The sequence below is a fragment of the Chiloscyllium plagiosum genome, unplaced genomic scaffold (assembly GCF_037043375.1).
Source record: "Chiloscyllium plagiosum isolate Xiang-an unplaced genomic scaffold, Cpla_swu_hap1 HiC_scaffold_18, whole genome shotgun sequence".
Lineage (NCBI taxonomy): Eukaryota > Metazoa > Chordata > Chondrichthyes > Orectolobiformes > Hemiscylliidae > Chiloscyllium > Chiloscyllium plagiosum.
In genome coordinates this window covers 74,339,103-74,360,120 of record NW_028270156.1, presented here as the reverse complement: position 1 = coordinate 74,360,120, position 21,018 = coordinate 74,339,103, and the positions used below count along the sequence as shown (strand labels likewise).

General features: G+C 41.5%; 1 protein-coding gene across 1 annotated transcript in view; it reads right to left on the bottom strand.

The window, feature by feature from the left end:
• Window positions 1–21,018, bottom strand: part of LOC122558118 (low choriolytic enzyme-like) — a 110,159-nt gene that overhangs the window by 50,731 nt on the left and 38,410 nt on the right. Inside the window, exon 5 of the mRNA XM_087996199.1 lies at window positions 5,211–5,292. Coding sequence (XP_087852325.1) covers window positions 5,211–5,292 — 82 coding nt within the window. The remainder of the gene's footprint in view (window positions 1–5,210; window positions 5,293–21,018) is intronic.

The window sequence follows — 21,018 nt, the reverse complement described above, 5'->3', positions numbered from 1 at the left end:
ATGAGGAGAAGAAAATAAATCAGGAGATAGAAAATTCATGTAACAAAGGCACATTTACAATTATCATGAGGGACTTCAATATGCTGGTGGACTGGAAAAATCAGGTTGGTAGTGAATCATGAAGAAAAGAATTTGTGGAATGTCTACAAGATTTTCTTTGGAGCAGCTTATGGTAGATCCTACTATTTAGATTTGGTGATATGTAATGAGGCAGTATTGATTAGGGAGATTAAGGTGAAGGAAGTCCTAGGGAGCATTGATCATAATATGATAGAATTCACCCTGCAGTTTGAGAAGGAGAAACTGGAATCAGATATAACAGTCTTACAAGTGAGTAAAGGTAATTACAAAGACATGATGGAGGAGCAATGGCAGGAGTTTTGGGGGGCAATTCAGGAGGCTCAGCAGAAATTCATCCCATGGAAGAAAAAACATATTAAGGGGAGAACATGGCAACCATGGCTGACAAGGGACATTAGGGACAGCATAAAAGCAAAAGAAAAGCACACATTGTGGTGAAGTTTAGTAGGAAGCCAGAGGATTAGGAAGCTTTTAAAAATCAGCAGAGGATAACTAAAAAGGCAAATGATGGGGGGATAAATGATGAAACATGAGGATAAGCTAGATGTAACAGAAAACAAAATTCTTTTTTAGATATCTAAAAGGAAAGAGACAGGCAAGAATTGATTGGTTGGAGAAGCTGTAATGGGAACAAAGAAATGGCAGAGGAACTGAACAGGTATTTTGTATTAGTTTTTACAGTGGATGACACCAGCAGCATATCAGAACTTCAAAGGGGTCAGAGGGCAGAGGTAAGTGTAGTGACCATCACTAAGAAGAAGGTGTTGGAGAAGCTGAAAGGTCTGAAGATAGATAATTACCCAGACCAGATGGACTATACCCCAGAGTTCTGAAGGTGACAGCTGAGAAGGTCCTAGAAGCATTGGTGAGGATTTTTCAGGGATCAGTGGAGTCAGGAAGTGTCCCAGAGAATTGGAAAATGGCTTATGTAACACCCCTGATTGAGAAGAGAATGAGGCAGAAGATGGGAACTATAGGCTGGTTAGCTTGACCTCTGTCGCTGGTGAGATTTTAGATTCCATGAATAAGGATAAGATTGCAGAGTACTTGAAAGTGCATGGTAAAATAGAACTGAGTCAGCACAGCTTCATCAATCTGTTGGAATCCTCTGAGGAGATAACAAGCAAGTTAGACAAAGGAGAGCCAGTGAACGTAATCTATTTGGATTTCCAGAAGGCCCTTGACAAGGCGTTGCATAAGAGGCTGTTAATTAAGATAAGATAATGTGGTGTTGGGGCAAGGTAGTGGAATGGATAGAGGACTGGCTGGCTGACAGAAGACAGAGTTGGGATAAAAGGATGGCAGCTGGTGACTGGTGGAGTTTCACAGGACTCCGTGTTGAGATCACAACTGTTCACATTATACATTAACAATGTGGACAAAAGAACTGAGGACATTGTTGCTATGTTTGCAGATGACACAAAGATAGGTGGAGGGACAGGTAGTGTTAGGGACGTGGGGAGGCTGCAGAAAGACTTAGATAGGATAGTAAGTGACAGAGTAAAACAATGTGGGAAAGTGTGCGGTTATATACTTTGGTCAGAGGAATACAGGTGCAGACTATTTTCTAAACAGGGGAAGGCTTCAGAAATCTGAAGCACAAAGGGACTTGTGAGCCATGGTGAAGATTCTCTTAAGATTTACAGGCAGGTTCTATTAGCAGTTAGGAAGGCAAGTACAATATGAACATTCATTTTAAGAGGGCTAGAATACAGAGCTGAAATGTACTGTTGAGGCTGCAGAAGGCTCTTGTCAAACCACATTTCGAATGCTGCGAGCGGTTTTGGGCCCCATATCTAAGGAAAGATGTACTGGTTTAGGAGGGGGTCCAGAGGAGATTTACAAAATTGGTCCCTGGAATGAAGGTCTTGTCAAAGAAGAACAGTACAGCGTAGGAACAGGCCCTTCAGCCCACCAAGACTGCACTGACACATGATACCTTTCTAAACCAAAGATTTTCTGCCTCTATGCAGGCCATATCCCCGTATTCCTTGTCCATTCATACATCTTTTAAGATGCTTTTCAAACATTGTTATTATATCCATCTCCAGTACCTCCTCTGACAGCACATTCCAAGCAGTTACTGTGCTCTCTGTAAAAAACTTGCATCTCACATCCCTTTAAATTTACCCCCTTTTACCTCAAATCTAACTTCCCTAGTAATCGGGTAAAAAAATTCTAATTATCCAATCTATCCATGCCCCTCATAATTTTATTAACTTCTATCAGGTTATCTCATCCTTTGATGTTCAAGTGAAAACAAACTTGTCCAATCTCTCGTCATAGCTCCAAAACGGGCAATATCTTGGTAAACCATTTCTGTACCCTCTCAAAAGCCTCCACACCCTTTGCGTAGTGCAGTGACCAGAACTGTACACAGCATTCAAAATGGAGCCTAACTAAAGTTCGATACAGCTGCAAAAGATTTGCCACTTTCTACACTCTGCCTCGACCAACCAAGACAACATGCTCTATGCCTTCTTGATGACCTTATTCACTTGTGTTGTCAACTTCAGGGATCTGTGTTAGCTGTTTCCCTGTTGGTCCTATGTAGTGTTTTGTGCAGTCCTTGCATGGGATTCTGTACTCCCAGATCCCTCTGCATGTTGATGCTTTTAAGAGTTCTGTCATTTACTGTATACTTCATTCTAGCATTACATCTTCCAAATTGCATCACTTTGCAAATGTCCGGATTAAAATCAATCTGCCATTTTTCTGCCTATCTCTCCAGTTATCTACATCTTCCTGTATTCTCTGGTGATCCTCCTCATTATTCAGAGCTCTCCCAATCTTTGTGCTGTCTGCAAATTTAGTAATCAGGCCACCTATAGTCTCCTCCAAATTATTTACGTATATTAGTCAACAAGGGTCCCACCACTGATGATAGATCTCGAATCAGGTAAACACCCTTCCACCACTACTCTGCATTTTATGACTAAGCCAGTTCTGTATGTATTTTATCAGCTCACCGTGGATTCCATGTGACTTCATCGTTTGTATCAGCCTGCCATGTCAAAGGCCTTCCTAAAGTCCATTTAGACAACATCTACTGCCCTGCCCTCTTTGTCACTTCCTCAAAAAACTCAAACACGTTTGTGATACATGACCTTCCCTGCACAAGACCATGCAGCCTATCACTAATAAATCCATAGTTTTCCAAGTGTGAGTAAATCCTATCCCTTAGAAACTTGTCCAATAATTTCCCTACCATTGACATACGGTTCACTGGTCTTTCCCAGATTATCCCTGTTGCCCTTCTTATAACAATGTTGGCAATTCTCCAGTCCTCTGAATCCTCTCCTATGAGTAGAGAAGGATATAAGTATTTCATACAAGGCCCTAGCAATTTCCTCACTTGCCTCCCTTAGCATTCTTGGATGGATCCCATCAGGTCCTGAGAACTAGTCTACCTTAATGCTTTTTAAAACACCTAACACCTACTCTTTTTTTATATTGGCATGCCCTGGATACTAACATACCCCTCTTGAGACTCACTAACTACCTCTGGGGATTGGAACATTAATTTCATAAAGAAGCTACCATATTGTTGTGGTTCTGTTCGCCGAGCTGGGAATTTGTGTTGCAGACGTTTCGTCCCCTTTCTAGGTGACATCCTCAGTGCTTAGGAGCCTTCTGTGAAGCGCTTCTGTGATGTTTCCTCCGGCATTTATAGTGATTTGTATCTGCCGCTTCCGGTTGTCAGTTCCAGCTGTCCGCTACAGTGGCCGGTATAACTGACAGCCAGACTACTGCGACCACTAGGACTCATAACAGCACACAAACCAACAGCCACTCTCAGACAACAACTCACCAGGACGAAGGACCTGATACCCAGCATGAGCAAAACCAATGTAGTGTACAAAATCCCATGCAAGGACTGCACAAAACACGACATAGGACAAACAGGAAGACAGCTAACGTTCCGCATCCATGAACACCAACTAGCCATGAAACGACACGACCAGCTATCCTTAGTAGCCACACACTCAGATGACAAGCACCATGAGTTTGACTGGGAAAACACTACTATTATAGGACAAGCCAAACAGAGAACAGCCAGGGAATTCCTAGAGGCATGGCACTCATCCACTGATTCAATCAACAAGCACATCGACCTGGACCCAATATACCGGCCACTGTAGCGGACAGCTGGAACTGACAACCGGAAGCGGCAGATACAAATCACTATAAATGCCGGAGGAAACATCACAGAAGCGCTTCACAGGAGGCTCCTAAGCACTGAGGATGTCACCTGGACAGGGGACGAAATGTCTGCAACACAAATTCCCAGCTCGGCGAACAGAACCACAACAACGAGCACCCAAGCTACAAATCTTCTCCCAAACTTTGAAAAGCTACCATATTGTTATGAAAGTCTAGGTGTGTGCTGTACCTTTAAGAGAGAGAGCAAGCTGGCAAGAGCTGACTGAAAGCACAGAGTGTCCTGAACAATTTAAAAATGTAACATTTGGTTGAAACAAATAGCTAGAGTTGCATTGCCATGGAACAAAACAAATTTAAATTCGGCCAATCTGTTTAAATTATGCCCCAGATACTACAATCCTGTGGAATTTGAATTTTACTGTTTGGGACGACATCAAACCAATGAAATGATCCGATGTTTTAGCGTATAAAACCGGAGATTTTGAACAGTTAGGGGGAGGACCACAAAGAGCACCAACAAGTAAAGACTTCTCTCTGAAAGGTACCCGTCTATAAGAAAAGTTGTACAGTAGAAGACCGAAGAAAAGGTGACCCAGGAAAATACAGAGGAAAATCTACAAAGCTGCCTGGCTTTGAAACGTGATTTCTTTTTTGTAAATCTTAATTGGAGTTATTTTTTATCAGACCAGTATTGTAGAGTGGGAGGTAAAAGGTAGGTTTAAGAGAAATGAGTTGTAAATAGTTGTGGTTTTAATGTTCTCTTTTGGACTTAAAGAATAAAATTGTTAATTTTTACTTTAAGCAGTGAGATCTGGGATAGTTCTTTGCCTCTCGAAATTTAACAGATAATGGTGCGAGGAGAGCTTCTCTGTGTGTTGGGTTTAAATTAACTGAGGGATTTACCCCCATGTCGTAATTAAGTAAATATTACTCATAACTACAACACAATACAACGTATCACTTACTTTCCAAAATGCATAATGGAATCATAATCATATGGTGTGCCCAGATTATTTGAGTCTTTCTTCTCAAATTGTTCTTCCTTGCCTTTAAAAATAACAGATATTAAAATTAATTTAAATAAGTTACTTTTCACTTACACATTGTCACATCTCTGACAACTAGTGAACATGATGACTGTTTCATGATTCTCTGTTGTGGATTATATTGTCATCTCCACCAAATATGTCTTGAATTCTTAGAGTTTATGCTGCAATTGAGAACAGGTGATATGGCATTACTGCGCCTTTAAGAGACATGTTCTGTCCTTTTTATTTTGCAGCGGGGTGTTGTCACAGTGGTGCTGGAATGTCTCCTTCAGACATGCAGTTGGTAAACAGTTTTGTGTTCTTCCTGGTAGTATTTTTTAAAAGTAATACAAAAGAATCATGAGTCAGCAGGACCAGGCTCAAATAGACCCAAAAAGATTTTAGTTTTGCTTTCAGTTAGTTGGTGGGTTTTGTTGGTTGCTAGAGCTTAAATTCACTGCTGCTATGATAAAGTCTTAGACAGAAAGCTTCCTCTTAAGAATCAGAAAGGATAGACTTCTTTTTACTGTTCTGGACAGTGACAGTACATGAGACTAATAGTTGTGATGATGAATTGCTTTTGCCAAGGGTGTGTTTATGGGATGCTGCCCATATTGGAATAGTTGTTGAGTAGTGGTTAAATAATACAGCATTGTGTCAAATATTTCAATAGAATAAAGTTGTGCCAATGCTTCTTTAAATTGTATTTTAACTGTGTCGTAAGAATAAAGTGTGTTTTGATTAAAGCTTAATGGTGGACCAATTGAATTATGTCTAGAACACAGTGCCTTACACTTTTCTTTTTAAAAAGTATAAAAGTAGGGTCGAAGCTATCTCCATAATATATGGAGCCTGGTCTGGTCTGGTCCATAACAGTGATAATACTGTGTGGCAGGGAAAGCTCTTACATTTGTGTTACCGGGATTTAAAATTTAAAGCTGCAAAATAATGAGACTTAATGAACCATCAGAAATACAGGATCACAAATAGATTAACATTTAAAGTCTGTGAGGATTAACTTTTCCAAACAACTTTCATAAATAAAACACCAGTCAAGAGAATCAGGATCACAGGTACCAGTGACATATGTAAGGATCCTGCTAGATTTCAGCTGAGATAGGTTCAATAAAATTCTGGCAAGGTTCTAGTGGAGAATACTTTCACCAGTTCTACATGAGATTTTAAATTTAATGGATGGCTAATGCCAAGTATTTATTGCGTTTGTAATTTGAAAAACTGCTGTTGGAATATATGATTCAAAAAGTGTTCCTGCCAATAATTGCATTATAGACTAATAATGTGTTGAATCTGGAAAAGAACCAGTTTACAGTTGAGAATGTGTCCATCATTTCAGCTTGCCTTAAACACCATAATTACTAAGAAACGTGCCTTAATGAAGTCATCATAATCTACTACACATTAATAACCTGAAAAACAACATTATTAAATAAATTGTATACAAGCATTAATTCCAAGGAGATGAAAGGCTGACTATGTACCAAGTTTCCTTTCCTACAATCTTTGAGGAATATTTGGGGACGTCGCCGTAATTAGACTCTCCATGATTAAGGCATACTGTCACAAATACTCACAGGATTTGGGTAAAGGGTTAGATTTCTTACTTGCTACCAGAAATTCCCCAAATGAATCTACTGGATTTAGATCATTCAAACGTTTTAAGATCATGAGATTAGAGATTCATTAAAATTAATTAGGGAGATGTTCCTGAATGAGAAAGGTGAATCCTCAATTTTGGATATTTGATGCCATGATTACAGGATTGTACTGAGATAATACAAGCATAGTTTATTACAAACATTGTCTTGATAAAAGGATTTTGGCAAGCTCTAGTGATTGATACAATCAAAGAAATATTAGCTTTTGTAACACTGGATGCAATACAAAGTCATGCTGTTTGGAATGAAAAATGCTGTTTGGAATGAAAAATGCACCAACCACAGTAAAAACTTATTTTAACTAGCAAGGTCATTGAAGAGCTGGGAAATCATATCATAGCTCTTGATGATTTCATTGCATTCTGCCAAACCTAGGAAAACCATTTACATAACTTGAACAAACTGATTAATTGGTGACAAAAGTATAATTTGGACATGCGGTTGTCTCAAAGTGAATTCTCCAAAGCCAAACTAACTTACTTAGACCACACTGTGGAACGAGGCAAATAGCAACAGAAAAACAAACATAAGGGCAATTTGGAACTTTTTAGGCCTAAGATAAAATGCAAAATCCTACAATATATTGTCACAAATGGATTTTATTTGGAGGTTAGTTCAGAATTTGCTGTGAAAAGGCAAGAAATGCAAAAAGTCAAAAACTTTTATAAGTAAACGTACTGCATGCAAACAAAAATATTCAATACTGCAGAGAATAAAAATCGAGCCTATTGGTGACTCTACAACATTTTGAAGTCACAATATTTTTAAAGGTCAGAAATCATTCTAAATAATGAGTTCAAAACTTCATTTCCAAGGAAGCATGTGACTTAAACTAAATGACAAGTCAAGCTACCTGATGAGATAATTGTTTAAGTTGTTTACTAAGTTAAGCTTTTATATGACACATAAAAGGACAGGCCAGAGGCCAGAGCAGATTGTAATTCAGAAGAAGAAACGATCTACATCATCAATAGGCCAGAATTTAGTTTTGGCAGACCACAGACAAATCAGAACCAAAACTAAAATTTAAATCTATTTTAGCAAACTTTAATTTTTATCTGAGAGTTGAAATAACTCCACAGAGTCTGGTATCCTGTCAACAAGTCACCCTTTATTAACATGTACACAGTCCATGGACTCTGACCAGCTAGTTCAGAGCCTGTCCCTAGAGTGAGGAGAATCCCTGAGACTCTTGTTTATACCTGTCAGCCAGGACTCCCTTATGGGACCAGGTTATCAGCCCAATCAGGGAACTCATACTTAATGGCCAACACCTGGCCAACCTCATTCCAATCACTACATTCCTGCCTAGGTAAGGCTGGGATGTAGGCCTGTTCTTTTTTGTAACTTCTCAAAGGGTGTTTATGCTTGAGGTCTGGTTCCTTTGACTCTGACACGAGCGGTGTGTACTGGACCATGTCCATCTCTTTAGCCTGGAGCGTCTTGGAAGAAATTCCTCCCATTCTTCAGATGGTAATGCAACATCAGTTGAATCCATCTCAGACTCCAAGGTTTCTTTGACAGTAGGCAAGAAGACCCCATGGCTTCTTACAATGTTGCCAGCTGTTCTGAGGAGCAGGATATGTTTTCTCCTGCCCCACTCACGAGTTTGCAGCATTTATGTGATCCACATGCTTGTTCAGGACCGCCTCTCCTACCCAAATACTGTATGTCACTGGACCTGACCTTGCATTGACATTACCTTGCCATTTCCATTGTTTTGACACCAACCTCACCCCCTGAAGTAAACTGTCTGTCTTTCTTAGTGGAAGCATTTGGCTGGCATTGGTATTCCTGCTGCCGTTTCACTCTCTCCCCCAGATCTGGGAATATCAGGTTTAACCTGGTGCGGAGTTTTCTCCCCATCAGCAATCCCTATAGTTGGGTGAGGCATGGTCCTGTAACCAAACAGAAACCGGGACAGTTTTGGTATCAAGTGAAGCTGTAGGCTGTTTCTTTAAGTCTGCCTTCAAAGTTTGGACTGCTCTTTCCACCAGACAATTGGATGATGGATGGTATGGAGCTGTCATAGAGATGTACAGCATGGAAACAGACCCTTCAGTCCAACCGGTCCATGCCAACAAGATATCCCAAACCAATCTAGTCCCACCTGCCAGCACCCGGTCCATATCCCTCCAAACCCTTCCTATTCATATACCCATCCAAATGCCTCTTAAATGTTGCAATCGTACCAGCCTCCACCACTTCCTCTGGCAGCTCATTCCATACACGTACCACCCTCTGTGTGAAAAAGTTGTCCTGAAGGTCTGTTTTATATCTTTCCCCTCTCGCGCTAAACCTATGCCCTCTAGTTCTGGACTCCCCGACCCCAGGGAAAAGACTTTGCCTATTTACCCTATCCATGTCCCTCATAATTTTGTAAACCTCTATAAGGTCACCCCTCAGCATCTGACAGCCCCACCCATTCAGCCTCTCCCTATAGCTCAAATCCTCCAACCCTGGCAACATCCTTGTAAATCTTTTCTGAACCCTTTCAAGTTTCATAACATCTTTCCGATAGGAAGGAGACCAGAATTGCACGCAATAATCCAACACTGGCCTAACCAATGTCCTGTACAGCCGCAACATGACCTCCCAATTCCTGTACTCAATACTCTGACCAATAAATGAAAGCATACCAAATGCCTTCTTCACTATCCTATCTACCTGCGACTCCACTTTCAATACATACTGAATGCCATTTGACTTTAAGATATACTCAAAACCCCTGCTTGTAAATTACGTCCTGTTGCCCATGACCAAATACTTCTGGGAGTTGTGTATTGCAAACGATGCTCGCAGCTTTTCAACTGTCATCCGAGTTTCATGAGTGAAGTCTATGCATGTCCAACCACTTTGAATGACATCTACATGACTAAGAACATTAAACTCATGAAAGAACTGGCATAGTCGACATGTAACTGAGTTTCCCACAAATGTGGGGTTCTTCTGCTTGTAAGTTTTGTCCTTTTGGCACATTCGGGCACTGCCCGACCAACACAGCTCTGTTGGCATCCAAATCTGGCCACCAGATGTGACTTCTTGCCACATCTTCATTTTGAAAACCCTGGGTGAGCCTGGTGGAGTTCAGCCAGTATCAGGCTGTGACCTTTACTCCGGACTATCACTCTTGCTCCCCATAATAAAATGCTGTCCGCCTCAGTGATCTGGACTCACCAGATTCAGAAAGGTTTCAATTCTGGTTGTGATAGCTCTTTTGTTTTTCCCATCAGTACTAGCTGGTTTAGTTTTGCCAGGACAGAATATTTTAACATCCTCAGTCTGATATTGTCAGTGGTAACTGGAAAGGTATCTAGAAAGTTTAAATCCAGAATGAACCCTTCCAGAGGAGGATCTTCCGATGGTGTATCTGCCAGTGGGAGGTGGCTCAAGGCATTGCCACTTGGCCTTCTCGATCATGTTCCAACTTGAAATTGTACGCATTTAGAATAAGGGCCCACCACTGAATTTGACTTGAAGCTATGGTAGGCGTGGCCCTGTCCTCTTAAAGTAGACCCAGCAGGGATTTGTGATCCAGTATTACGACAAATTTACATCCATAAAGGTATTGGTAGAATTTTCTCACACTGAAGACGACCACCAAGCCTTCCTCTCTATCTGGACATATTTTCATTCAGCATCAGCCAAAATCTGGGAAGCATACGCTATTGGGTGTTCCTCTCCATTGTGTGACCAGTCAGCCAACACTACTCCACCACTATACGGGCGGCATCACATATCAGCACCACATCTTGCTTGGGACTGTAGTTGACCTTAGACGACAATAACTACTTTTACACTTCACTGAAGGCTACACCTTGGCTATGTGACCATTTCCAAGGCTGACCCTCGTTCAATAGGTGCAATGGTGCCAAGATGTAGGCCAGGTTACATATGCATTTTCCATATTAAGTCACCAATCCAAAGAAAGACCTAAGCTCTGGTACAGACATGGGAGCTGGCACCTTTGATTGCCCTTACTTTAGCTTCCAATGGACACAACCATGTCTTGTCAACTCTGTAGACCAAGTAGGATACTAGGGGTGCCTGGAACACACATTTCTCTCCTAAGGCATAATCCCACTTTAACATTTAAACATTATATCCAAACTTTTCAAGTGCTCGTTATTGGTTTTCCCAATTATTAGTACAATACAAACTTGGGGTAGACCTTGTAAAATGTTTTCCATCATCTGCGTGATAAGGACGCAGACTAGTGATATGCCAAATAGCAGTCCCATACATTGGTACAAACCCTTATAGGTATAAATTGTGGCATACTTCTGAGACTCCTCATCTAGTTACAATTGCAGGCTCATGTCCAGCTTCATGAAAGACAACCCCCTCCACCAGTTTTGTGTACAAGTTCTCTATGCAAACAATTGGGTATTTATCCAGCTGTGAGAAGCAATTTACCGTTTGTTTAAAATTCCCACAAAGGTGGACTGATCTGTCAGACTCCACAATTGTTGAGCTGGTGCTGCCCATTCCACAAACTATACTGGCTTGATGATTCCTTTGTTTTCCGGCCTCCTGACTTCTGTCTCTCTTTTTGCACACAGGCAAATGGTATTGCTTGTAAAATTGTTTCCTGGTCAACATGTCAGGTGTTGGGATAGTTCCTAGACCTTACTGAAAAAAATTCTGGGTATTTAATTAGGTCTTCACTCAGGCAGCTATTTTCTAATTGAAAAATATTGAGCAATCAAGGTGATCCTTTCTCTACAAAGTCTGCCCCACTGAGCTAGGGCCTGAGTCTGTTATTACAATCAGTGGTAATGGCACCAACTGCTCCTCAGTCTGGCCAAGGTCTTATGCAAACTTAAGGGTTGGAGTCCAGAGTGAATCTTGGTTCTGCAACCACAGATACAACTACTCTAAATGGTCACAGAGTTCTAATTGAGGCCAGACAGTTAGTTTGATTGGTTCAGATTTTAATGTTGCTAAGTAACTTAACTGTTCTAAACCACATGCGATGCACTTTCAGAGATGTGCACTCTCCTAAATACCAGCCTATGAGTTCTCTTACACAAGTCAGCCCTTGTAGGATTCTTTTGCTGTCTCGAGTCTGCAATGGCTTGATGGCCTGAATTCTGAAGAAACCTTTAACTATTTGGCTGAGGTTCAACCTTGTTTTGGGATTTTGCTGGGTCTGACCTTGGGTCCCTCTGCTTAGTCTCTGTGATTACCTGCACTCAAGCTGTGTTCTCCAAGTTCAATAAGATAGGTGAGGGTGTCCACTTCCATCCGGATACCCTGCAGCTTGCATGCTCCACTTGTTGCATTTACTAATGGCAAAATCAGTTGTGGTGTCTGTTTGAAATCCAGTTCTTCAGCTTTTGCACAGGTTATATTATTAATCCCACATACCAAACAACCTTTCAGCATCTCATTCAAGGTTAACCCAAAATTACATATCTTTGACAGTCATCTTATCCTTATCAAAAATTCCAATACAGATTCCCCTCGTTTTCAAACTGCTGTATAAAACAGATAGGATCTTAGAATTAGAGGAAGCTGTGGAAAGATTTTAGAGTCTGGTACCTCAGGGAAAATCAGGCTCCTAATAACTGAAAATGCTGCAGGTCCGCGAGCAGTCAGAAGAATTACATCTCTTTTCATCTCTCTGGATGTCATTTACCCAGAAAAAGTAAAGCATTCTTTCCACATGCTGCGCCCAGTCTTTGACTGCAGGATTGAATGAGTCAAGCTTCCCAAATAAAGGCAAAGACATCATGATAGCAAGGCTTACTTCAACTCAAAGATGACTGTTGCAAGCAAGATCTTTTTATTTGTGTAGTGTTTTCTTTCACTGCCATTGAAATTACTGCACAGAGGCTGGTATCCCATCACCAAGTATTTGGATTCTGACCAACCAGCTCACAGTCAGTCCTTTAGAGTGAGGAGAATCCCTGACACTCCTGTTTATATTGGTCAGCCAGGAATCTCTGATGGGCCCAGGTTAACAGCCCCAATCAGGGAACTCATACTCAAAGAGATCCAATCACTACAAGAGTTAAATGGGACAAGTCAAAGAGTTGTTTTGTATTTCTGTGTCTCAGGGTGGAGAGGACCATATCTGGTGAATATGTAGATATTCATTGAAAGGAAACACTTTCAACCTCGTCAACTAAATAAGAAATGAAACAGTGAAACTAGGAATGATGCTTCACTGAGGTTAAGATTCGCTAAAGGATATCTCTGTGAAAGAATCTTTTGTGTTGCTGTTCATGATATGATCTTTCTATTTCGTTGTATACGTAAAGTTGTTTTTCTTTTATGTTAAAAAGTTATGTTCTTAGATAAAAATATATTGGCAAATTCATGTGATTGTGTTCATTGAATGACCACGTGGTAACCAAACAAACTTATGTCAATCAGATTCTCTCTCTCGAATTTGTTTTGTCCAGTATCACCTTCAGCTGGGATCATAACAACTAATATAGTGAATGATATGAGGCATGTGGACGCCCAAAAGTACATATGAGCACCTCTGATAAAGGCTTGGCCAAGCGAAGGGCTTAAATAGCCATGAGAGTGTACTGCCTTACTAAGCGATACACTAGCAATGTTCCTTCAGATTTTTAGATTAGATTAGATTACAGTGTGGAAACAGGCCCTTCGGCCCAACAAGTCCACACCGACCCGCCGAAGCGAAACCCACCCATATCCCTACATTTACCCCTTACCTAACACTATGGGCAATTTAGTATGGCCAATTCACCTGACCCTGCACATCTTTGGACTGTGGGAGGAAACCGGAGCACCCGGAGGAAACCCACGCAGACACGGGGAGAACGTGCAAACTCCACACAGTCAGTCGCCTGAGGCGGGAATTGAACCCGGATCTCTGGCGCTGTGAGGCAGCAGTGCTAACCACTGTGCCACCGTGCCGCCCATGCCTTTGTCTTATGGTCATACCTTGAATCAACACTACAAACTTCAAGACCATTGCAACTTAAATAAATCTAGAAAAATGGAGTTTTGCAATGCTCATTCATGTCCTAGGCTACTGTTGTTTGATCAGTAATGTATTGTTAAGACAGAAGAGGATTGCAAAAATGCAGCAACCTATGAATAAACTTATAGAATGAGCATAAGATTTGCAAATTAATCTCAATTTAACTATGTGTGAATACTTTGAAGAACAAAGGAGCTCTATTCTTGGAAAGCAATTGTTTAAATGGGTAGAAGAACAGAGAAATATGGGATATCAATACACATATCATTAAATGCAGCCATGAATGTTAAAAATGACACAATAAAACAATTAAAACTCTGGGGTCCATTCAATAAATGATTTATATTTGATATTAATATACATGTATAAATCATAATGGATAAAAATCACAATGTATAATATGTGTAACCTTACTGTAAGTCTACAGTAGTGAGTAGAGTGGGTTTTTTCTTGTTTATATGTTTTATTGAAATTTGTCTCTTGATTACATTTTAAAAATATAAACCATAAATACTAAGTTAGCCTGGAGCACTTTTTTTAAAGAGCAAAAAGACAGTGCTATTTCCTGGGTTTGTAGATTGTGAAGGAACAAAGATGGCCTTTTGGGGCGGCAGAGTGGCTCAGCGGTTAGCACTGCTGCCTCAGGGACCCAATGCCAGGGACCCAGGCTCAATTCCCACCTCAGGCGACTGTCTGTGCAGAGGGTGTGCATTCTCCCCGTGTCTGTATGAGTTTCCTCTGGGTGTTCTGGTTTCCTCCCCCAATCCAAAGGTGAGCAGGTTAGGTGAATTGTCCATGCTAAATTGCTCATAGTGTTCAGGGATGTGTAGGTTAGGTGCATTAGTCTGGGGTAAATGTAGAGTAGTATGGGAATGGGTCTGGGTGGCTTCCTCTTCCAGGGTTCGTGTGGACTTGTTGGAATGAAGGACCTGTATCCACACTGTCAGGATTCTAAGATTCTAGTATAGTGATATGCTCTTCTTGTCGGATGTGGGATAGTTTATATGTTACTGACAATTATGCCCACAGGAAGCGTTTTTGGTTGCGAATCCTATCAGATCGAATGGATTGGTTGGAGCAACAGTTAGAGACAATGAGGAATTTACAAGAGCTACGGGGAGTGATGGATAGCAGTTTTTGGAAGGGAGAAAAGCCGCAGGTATAGTCACATAGATGGGTTAACTCCAGGAAAGACAGGAAAAGTAGGCAGATAGTGCAGGAGTCTTCTGTGGTTCTCACATTTCAAACAAGTATACTGTTTTGGAAAATGTAGGGGGTGATGGACTCTCAGGGGAATGAAGCACGAACAGCAAGGTTTCTGGCAGGCTCTAATGTAATCAGGTGTATGTTGGGTTCCAAGCGATTGATTGTGATAGGGGACTCTCTAGTCAGAGGCACAGACAGATGTTTCTGTGGCCAGCAGTATGGTGTGTTGCTTCCTTGGTGCCAGGATCAAGGATGCCTCAGGGACAATGCAGAATTTTCTCAAAGGGGAGAGAGACCAGCAGGCGGTCACTGTATACATTGAAACCAAGGGCAAAGGAAGGGAAAAGGATGAGATTCTGAAGGGAGAATGTAGAAAGTTAGACAGGAATTTAAAAAGGAGGTCCTTGAGAGTAGTAAAATCTGGATTAGTCCCGGTGCTACGAGCTAGTGAGGGCAGGAATAGAAGGATAGAGCAGATGAATGCATGGTTGAGGAGCTGGTGTATGGGAGAAGGATTCATATTTTTGGTTCATTGGAATTTCTTCTGGGTAGAAGTGACCTGTACAAGAAGGACGGATTGCACCTAAATTGGAAGGAGACTAATATACTGGCAGGGAGATTTGCTAGAGCTGCTTGGGAGGATTTAAACTAGTAAGGTGGGATGGTGGGACCCAGGGAGATAGTGAGGAAAGGGATCTGAGACTGGTACAGTTGGGAAAGGGAGTAAGTCAAATGGTCAAGGCAGGAAGGAACAAAGCAGAGAACAAAGTAGGACTGATAAATGAAACTGCATTTACTTCAATGCAACAGGAAAGGCAGATGAACTCAGGGCATGTTTAGGAACATGGGACTGGGATACTGTAGCAATTACTGAAACATGGTTCAGGGCTGGATAGGACTGACAGCTTAATGGTCCAGGAAGGACAGAAGGGAAAGCAGGGGAGGGGGGGGGGGGGAGTGTTTTAGATAAGGGATAATAATACAGTTGAACTTAGGATAATCCTGGGAATACATCCAGAGAAGTTATTTGGATGGAACTGCAAAACAAGGAAGGGATAATCATCTTATTGGGATTGTATTATAGACCCCCTAATAGTCAGTGGGAAATTGAGAAATAAATTTGTAAGGAGATTTCAGTTATCTGTAAGAATAATAGGGTAGTTATGGTAGGGCATTTTAACTTTCCAAACATAGACTGGGACTGCCATAGTGTTAACGATTTAGATGGAGAGAAATTTATTAAGTGTGTACAATGACGTTTTCTGATTCACTATGTGGATGTACCTACTAGAGAAGGTACAAAACTTCACCAACTCTTAGGAAATATGGCAGTGCAGGTGATTGAGGTGTCAGTGGGAGAACACTTTGGGGCTAGCAATCATAATTCTATCAGTTTTTAAAAAGTGATGGAAAAGGATAGACCGGGTCGAAAACTTGAAGTTCTAAATTGGAGAAAGATGATGGTATTAGGCAAGAACTTTCAAAAGCTGATTGAAGGCAGATGTTTGCAGGTAAAGGGATGGCTGGAAAATGGGAAGCCTTCAAAAATGAGATTATGTGAGTCCAGAGACGGTATATTCCTGTGAGGGTGAAAGGAAAGGCTGGTAGGTGTAGGGAATGCTGGATGACCGGAGAAATTGAGGTTTTGGTTAAGAGAAAGAAGGAAGCATATGTCAGGTATAGACAGGATAGATCAAGTGAATCCTTCAAAGAATATAAAAGCAGTAGGAGTAGATTTAAGAGGGAAATCAGGAGGGGACATGAGATACCTTTGGCAAATATGTTAAAGAGATGTACAGCATCGAAACAGACCCTTCAGTCCAACCCATCCATGCCAACCAGATATCCCAAACCAATCTAGTCCCACCTGCCAGCACCCGGCCCATATCCCTCCAAACCCTTCCTATTCATATACCCATCCAAGTGCCTCTTAAATGTTGCAATTGTACCAGCCTCCACCACATCCTCTGGCAGCTCATTCCATACACATACCACCCTCTGCGTAAAACAGTTGCCCCTTAGGTCTCTTTTATATCTTTCCCCTCTCACTCTAAACCTATGCCCTCTAGTTCTGGACTCCCCAACCCCAGGGAAAAGACTTTGCCTATTTATCCTATCCATGCCCCTCATAATTTTGTAAACCTCTATAAGGTCACCCCTCAGCCTCCAACGCTCCAGGGAAAACAGCCCCAGCCTGTTCAACCCTATAGCTAAAATTCTCCAACCCTGGCAACATCCTTGTAAATCTTTTCTGGACCCTTTCAGGTTTCACAACACCTTTCCAATAGGAAGGAGACCAGAATTGCACGCAATATTTCAACAGTGGCCTAACCAATGTCCTGTACAGTCACATGACCTCCCAACTCCTGTACTCAATACTCTGACCAATAAAGGAAAACATACCAAATGCCTTCTTCACTATCCTATCTACCCGCGACTCCACTTTCAAGGAGCTATGAACCTGTACTCCAAGGTCTCTTTGTTCAGCAACACTCCCTAGGACCTTACCATTAAGTGTATAAATCCTGCTAAGATTTGCTTTCCCAAAATGCAGCACCTCGCATTTATCTGAATTAAACTCCATCTGCCACTTCTCAGCCCATTGGCCCATCTGGTCCAGATCCTGTTGTAATCTGAGGTAACCCTCTTCGCTGTCCACTACACCTCCAATTTTGGTGTCATCTGCACTTACTAACTATACCTCTTATGCTCGCATCCAAATCATTTATGTAAATGATAAAAAGCAGAAGACTCAGCACCAATCCTTGTGGCAATCCACTGGTCACAGGCCTCCAGTCTGAAAAACAACCCTCCACCACCACCCTCTGTCTTCTATGAGCCAGTTCTGTATCCAAATGGCTAGTTCTCTCTGTATTCCATGAGATCTAACCTTGCTAATCAGTCTCCCATGGGGAACCTTGTAGAACGCCTTACTGAAGTCCATATAGATCACATTTACTGCTCTGCCCTCATCAATCCTCTTTGTTACTTCTTCAAAAAACTCTATCAAGTTTGTGAGACATGATTTCCCATGCACCAAGCCATGTTGACTATCCCTAATCAGTCCTTGCCTTTCCAAATACATGTACATCCTAATAGGGTTAAGGAGAATCCAAAGGGTTTTTTTTTATTAAGGACAAAAGGGTAACTAGGGAGAGAATAAGGCCCCTCAAAGATCAGCAAGGCAACCTATGTGTGGATCCGCAGGAGATGGGGAGATACTAAACGGGTATTTTGTATCATTGTTTACGTGGCAAAGGACATGGAAGATATAGAATGTAGGGAAATAGATGGTGATGTCTTTAAAAATGTCCATATTACAGAGGAGGAGATGCTGGATGTCTTGAAATGCATAAAAGTGGATAAATCCCCAGGACCTGATTCAGGTGCTCCCTAAAACTCTGTGGGAAGTTAGGGAAGTGTTTGCTGGGCCTCTTGCTGAGATATATGTATCATCGATAGTCACAGGTGAGGTGCCGGAAGACTGGAGGTTGGCTAACGTGGTGCCACTATTTAAGAAGTGTGGTAAGGAAAAGCCAGGGAAGTATAGACCGGTGAGCCTGACCTTGGTGGTGGGCAAGTTGTTGGAGGGAACCCTGAGGGACAGGATGTACATGTATTTGGAAAGGCAAGGACTGATTAGGGATAGTAAGAATGTCTTTGTGCATGGGAAATCATGTCTCACAAACTTCATTGAGTGTTTTGAAGAAGTAACAAAGAGAATACATGAGAGCAGAGTAGTGGATGTGATCCATATGGATTTTAGTAAGGCATTCGACAAGTTGCCCATGGGAGATTGATTAGCAAGGTTAGATCTCATGGAATACAGGGAGAACTAGCCAGTTGGATACAGAACTAGCTCAAAGGTAGAAGACAGAGAGTGGTGGTGGTGGGTTGCTTTTCAGACAAGAGGTCTGTGACCAATGGAGTGCCACAAGGATTGGTGCTGGGTCCTCTACTTTTCATTATTTACATAAATGATGTGAACATAGGAGGTATACTAGTAAATTTGCAGATGACACCAAAATTGGAGGTGGTGGACAGCAAAGGTTACCTAATAGTACAATGGAATCTTGAACAAACAGGCCAATGGACTGAGGATTGGCAGATGGTGATTAATTTAGATAAATGCGAGGTGCTGCATTTTGGAAAAGCAAATCAGAGCAGGACTTATATGCTTAATGGTAAGGTCCTAGAGAGTTTTGCTGAACAAAGAGACCTTAGAGTGCAGGTTCATAATTTCTTGCAAGTAGAGTCGCAAGTAGACAGGATAATGAAGGTAGCATTTGGTATGTTTTCCCTTATTGGCCAGAGCATTGAGTACAGGAGTTTGGAGGTCATGTTGCGGCTGTACAGGACATTGGTCAGGCCACTTTTGGAATATTGCATGCAATTCTGGTCTCCTTCCTATCGGACGAATGCTGTGAAATGTGGAAGGGTTCAGAAAAGATTTATAAGGATGTTGCTCGGGTTGGAGGATTTGAGCTATAGGGAGAGGCTGAATAGGCTGGAGCTGTTTTCTCTGGAGCATCAGAGGCTGAGGGGTGACCTAATTAGAGATTTATAAAATCATGAAGACTCGGATAGGATAAATAGACAAAGTCTTTTCCGTGGGGTGGGAGAGTCCATAAGTAGAGGGCATAGATTTAGGGTGAGAGGGGCAAGATATAAAAGGGACCTAAGGGGAAATATTTTCAAGCAGAGGGTGGTGTGTGTATGGAATGAGCTGCCATAGAAAGTGGTGGAGGCTGGTACAATTGCAGCATTTAAAAGGCATCTGGAAGGGTGTATGAATAGGAAGCGTTTAGTGGGATATAGGCCAAGTGCTGGCAAATGGGACTAAATTAGGTTGAGATATCTGGTCAACATGGATGAGTTGGACCAAAGAGTCTGTTTCCGTGCTATAAATCTCTATGACTCTATAAGACAAATGAATAGGAAGTGAAGTCATTGTACCACTGCAAAGCTGTTCTGCATTTTCAGGCTTTTTGCAATTGATGTAGTGTAAATTTCTCACCAATGGGAGAAATTTGGTTTCACATATGCTATCAGAGATTACAATAGAATGAAAATTCATTTATCAATGTGTTTTAAATTGAATATTCCCACCTACCCCTGATAATCTTTCATCTACCAAGAATTTAACCTCTGCTTTAAAAATAATTCAGGACTCCCATCTCCACCACTCTCTGAGGCAGAAGTTCAAAAGTGACACAATCTTCTGAGAGAAAAGAAAATCTCCTTTCTCTCTCCTAAAAGGGTAACATCTACATTTCAAACAGTGCCCCATAGTTTTGGACTCAAATTGATTTATTTGATTTAACTGATTTAAAGAGTATTCATTGAACCCTGGCTCTTAGTTCTCACATTCCAAAACTGCAGGGTTCCAGTGGGAAGTTCCCTATGTAAAAGTACTCCCCTTTGCATCAGTGATAAAACATGGAGGGGTGTTGCACACAGCAGTCCCACGCAATAACATATTAAGGTGACTCGCAGTTTCCTTGTGTATTTTGCAGCCTTGAAGAGTAGATATTCCACATGTACACTTGTGGATAAACTGCAACTCCTTTTTTACTTTCTGAGAGGGCTGCTCACATGTGAGCTTGGCTAGCATTATTGTCTATCCCTAATTGTTAAGAGTCATTTACATTGCTGTGAGTCTGGAGTTACATGCAGGCCATACAGGTAAGATCAGCAGATTTCTTCCTCATTAGTGATCCAGGTGGGATTTTATGACAATTGACAGTGGTTTCTTCCTTAGGCTCTTACTTTCAGATTTCTACTGATTCCAAATTCCACATCTGCTGTGGTGGATTTTAAACCTGCAAACATTACCTGGGTCCCTGGATTAACAATCTAGTGCCAATAGCATTAGGCCATTGCTGCCCCTTGGATGGGATGA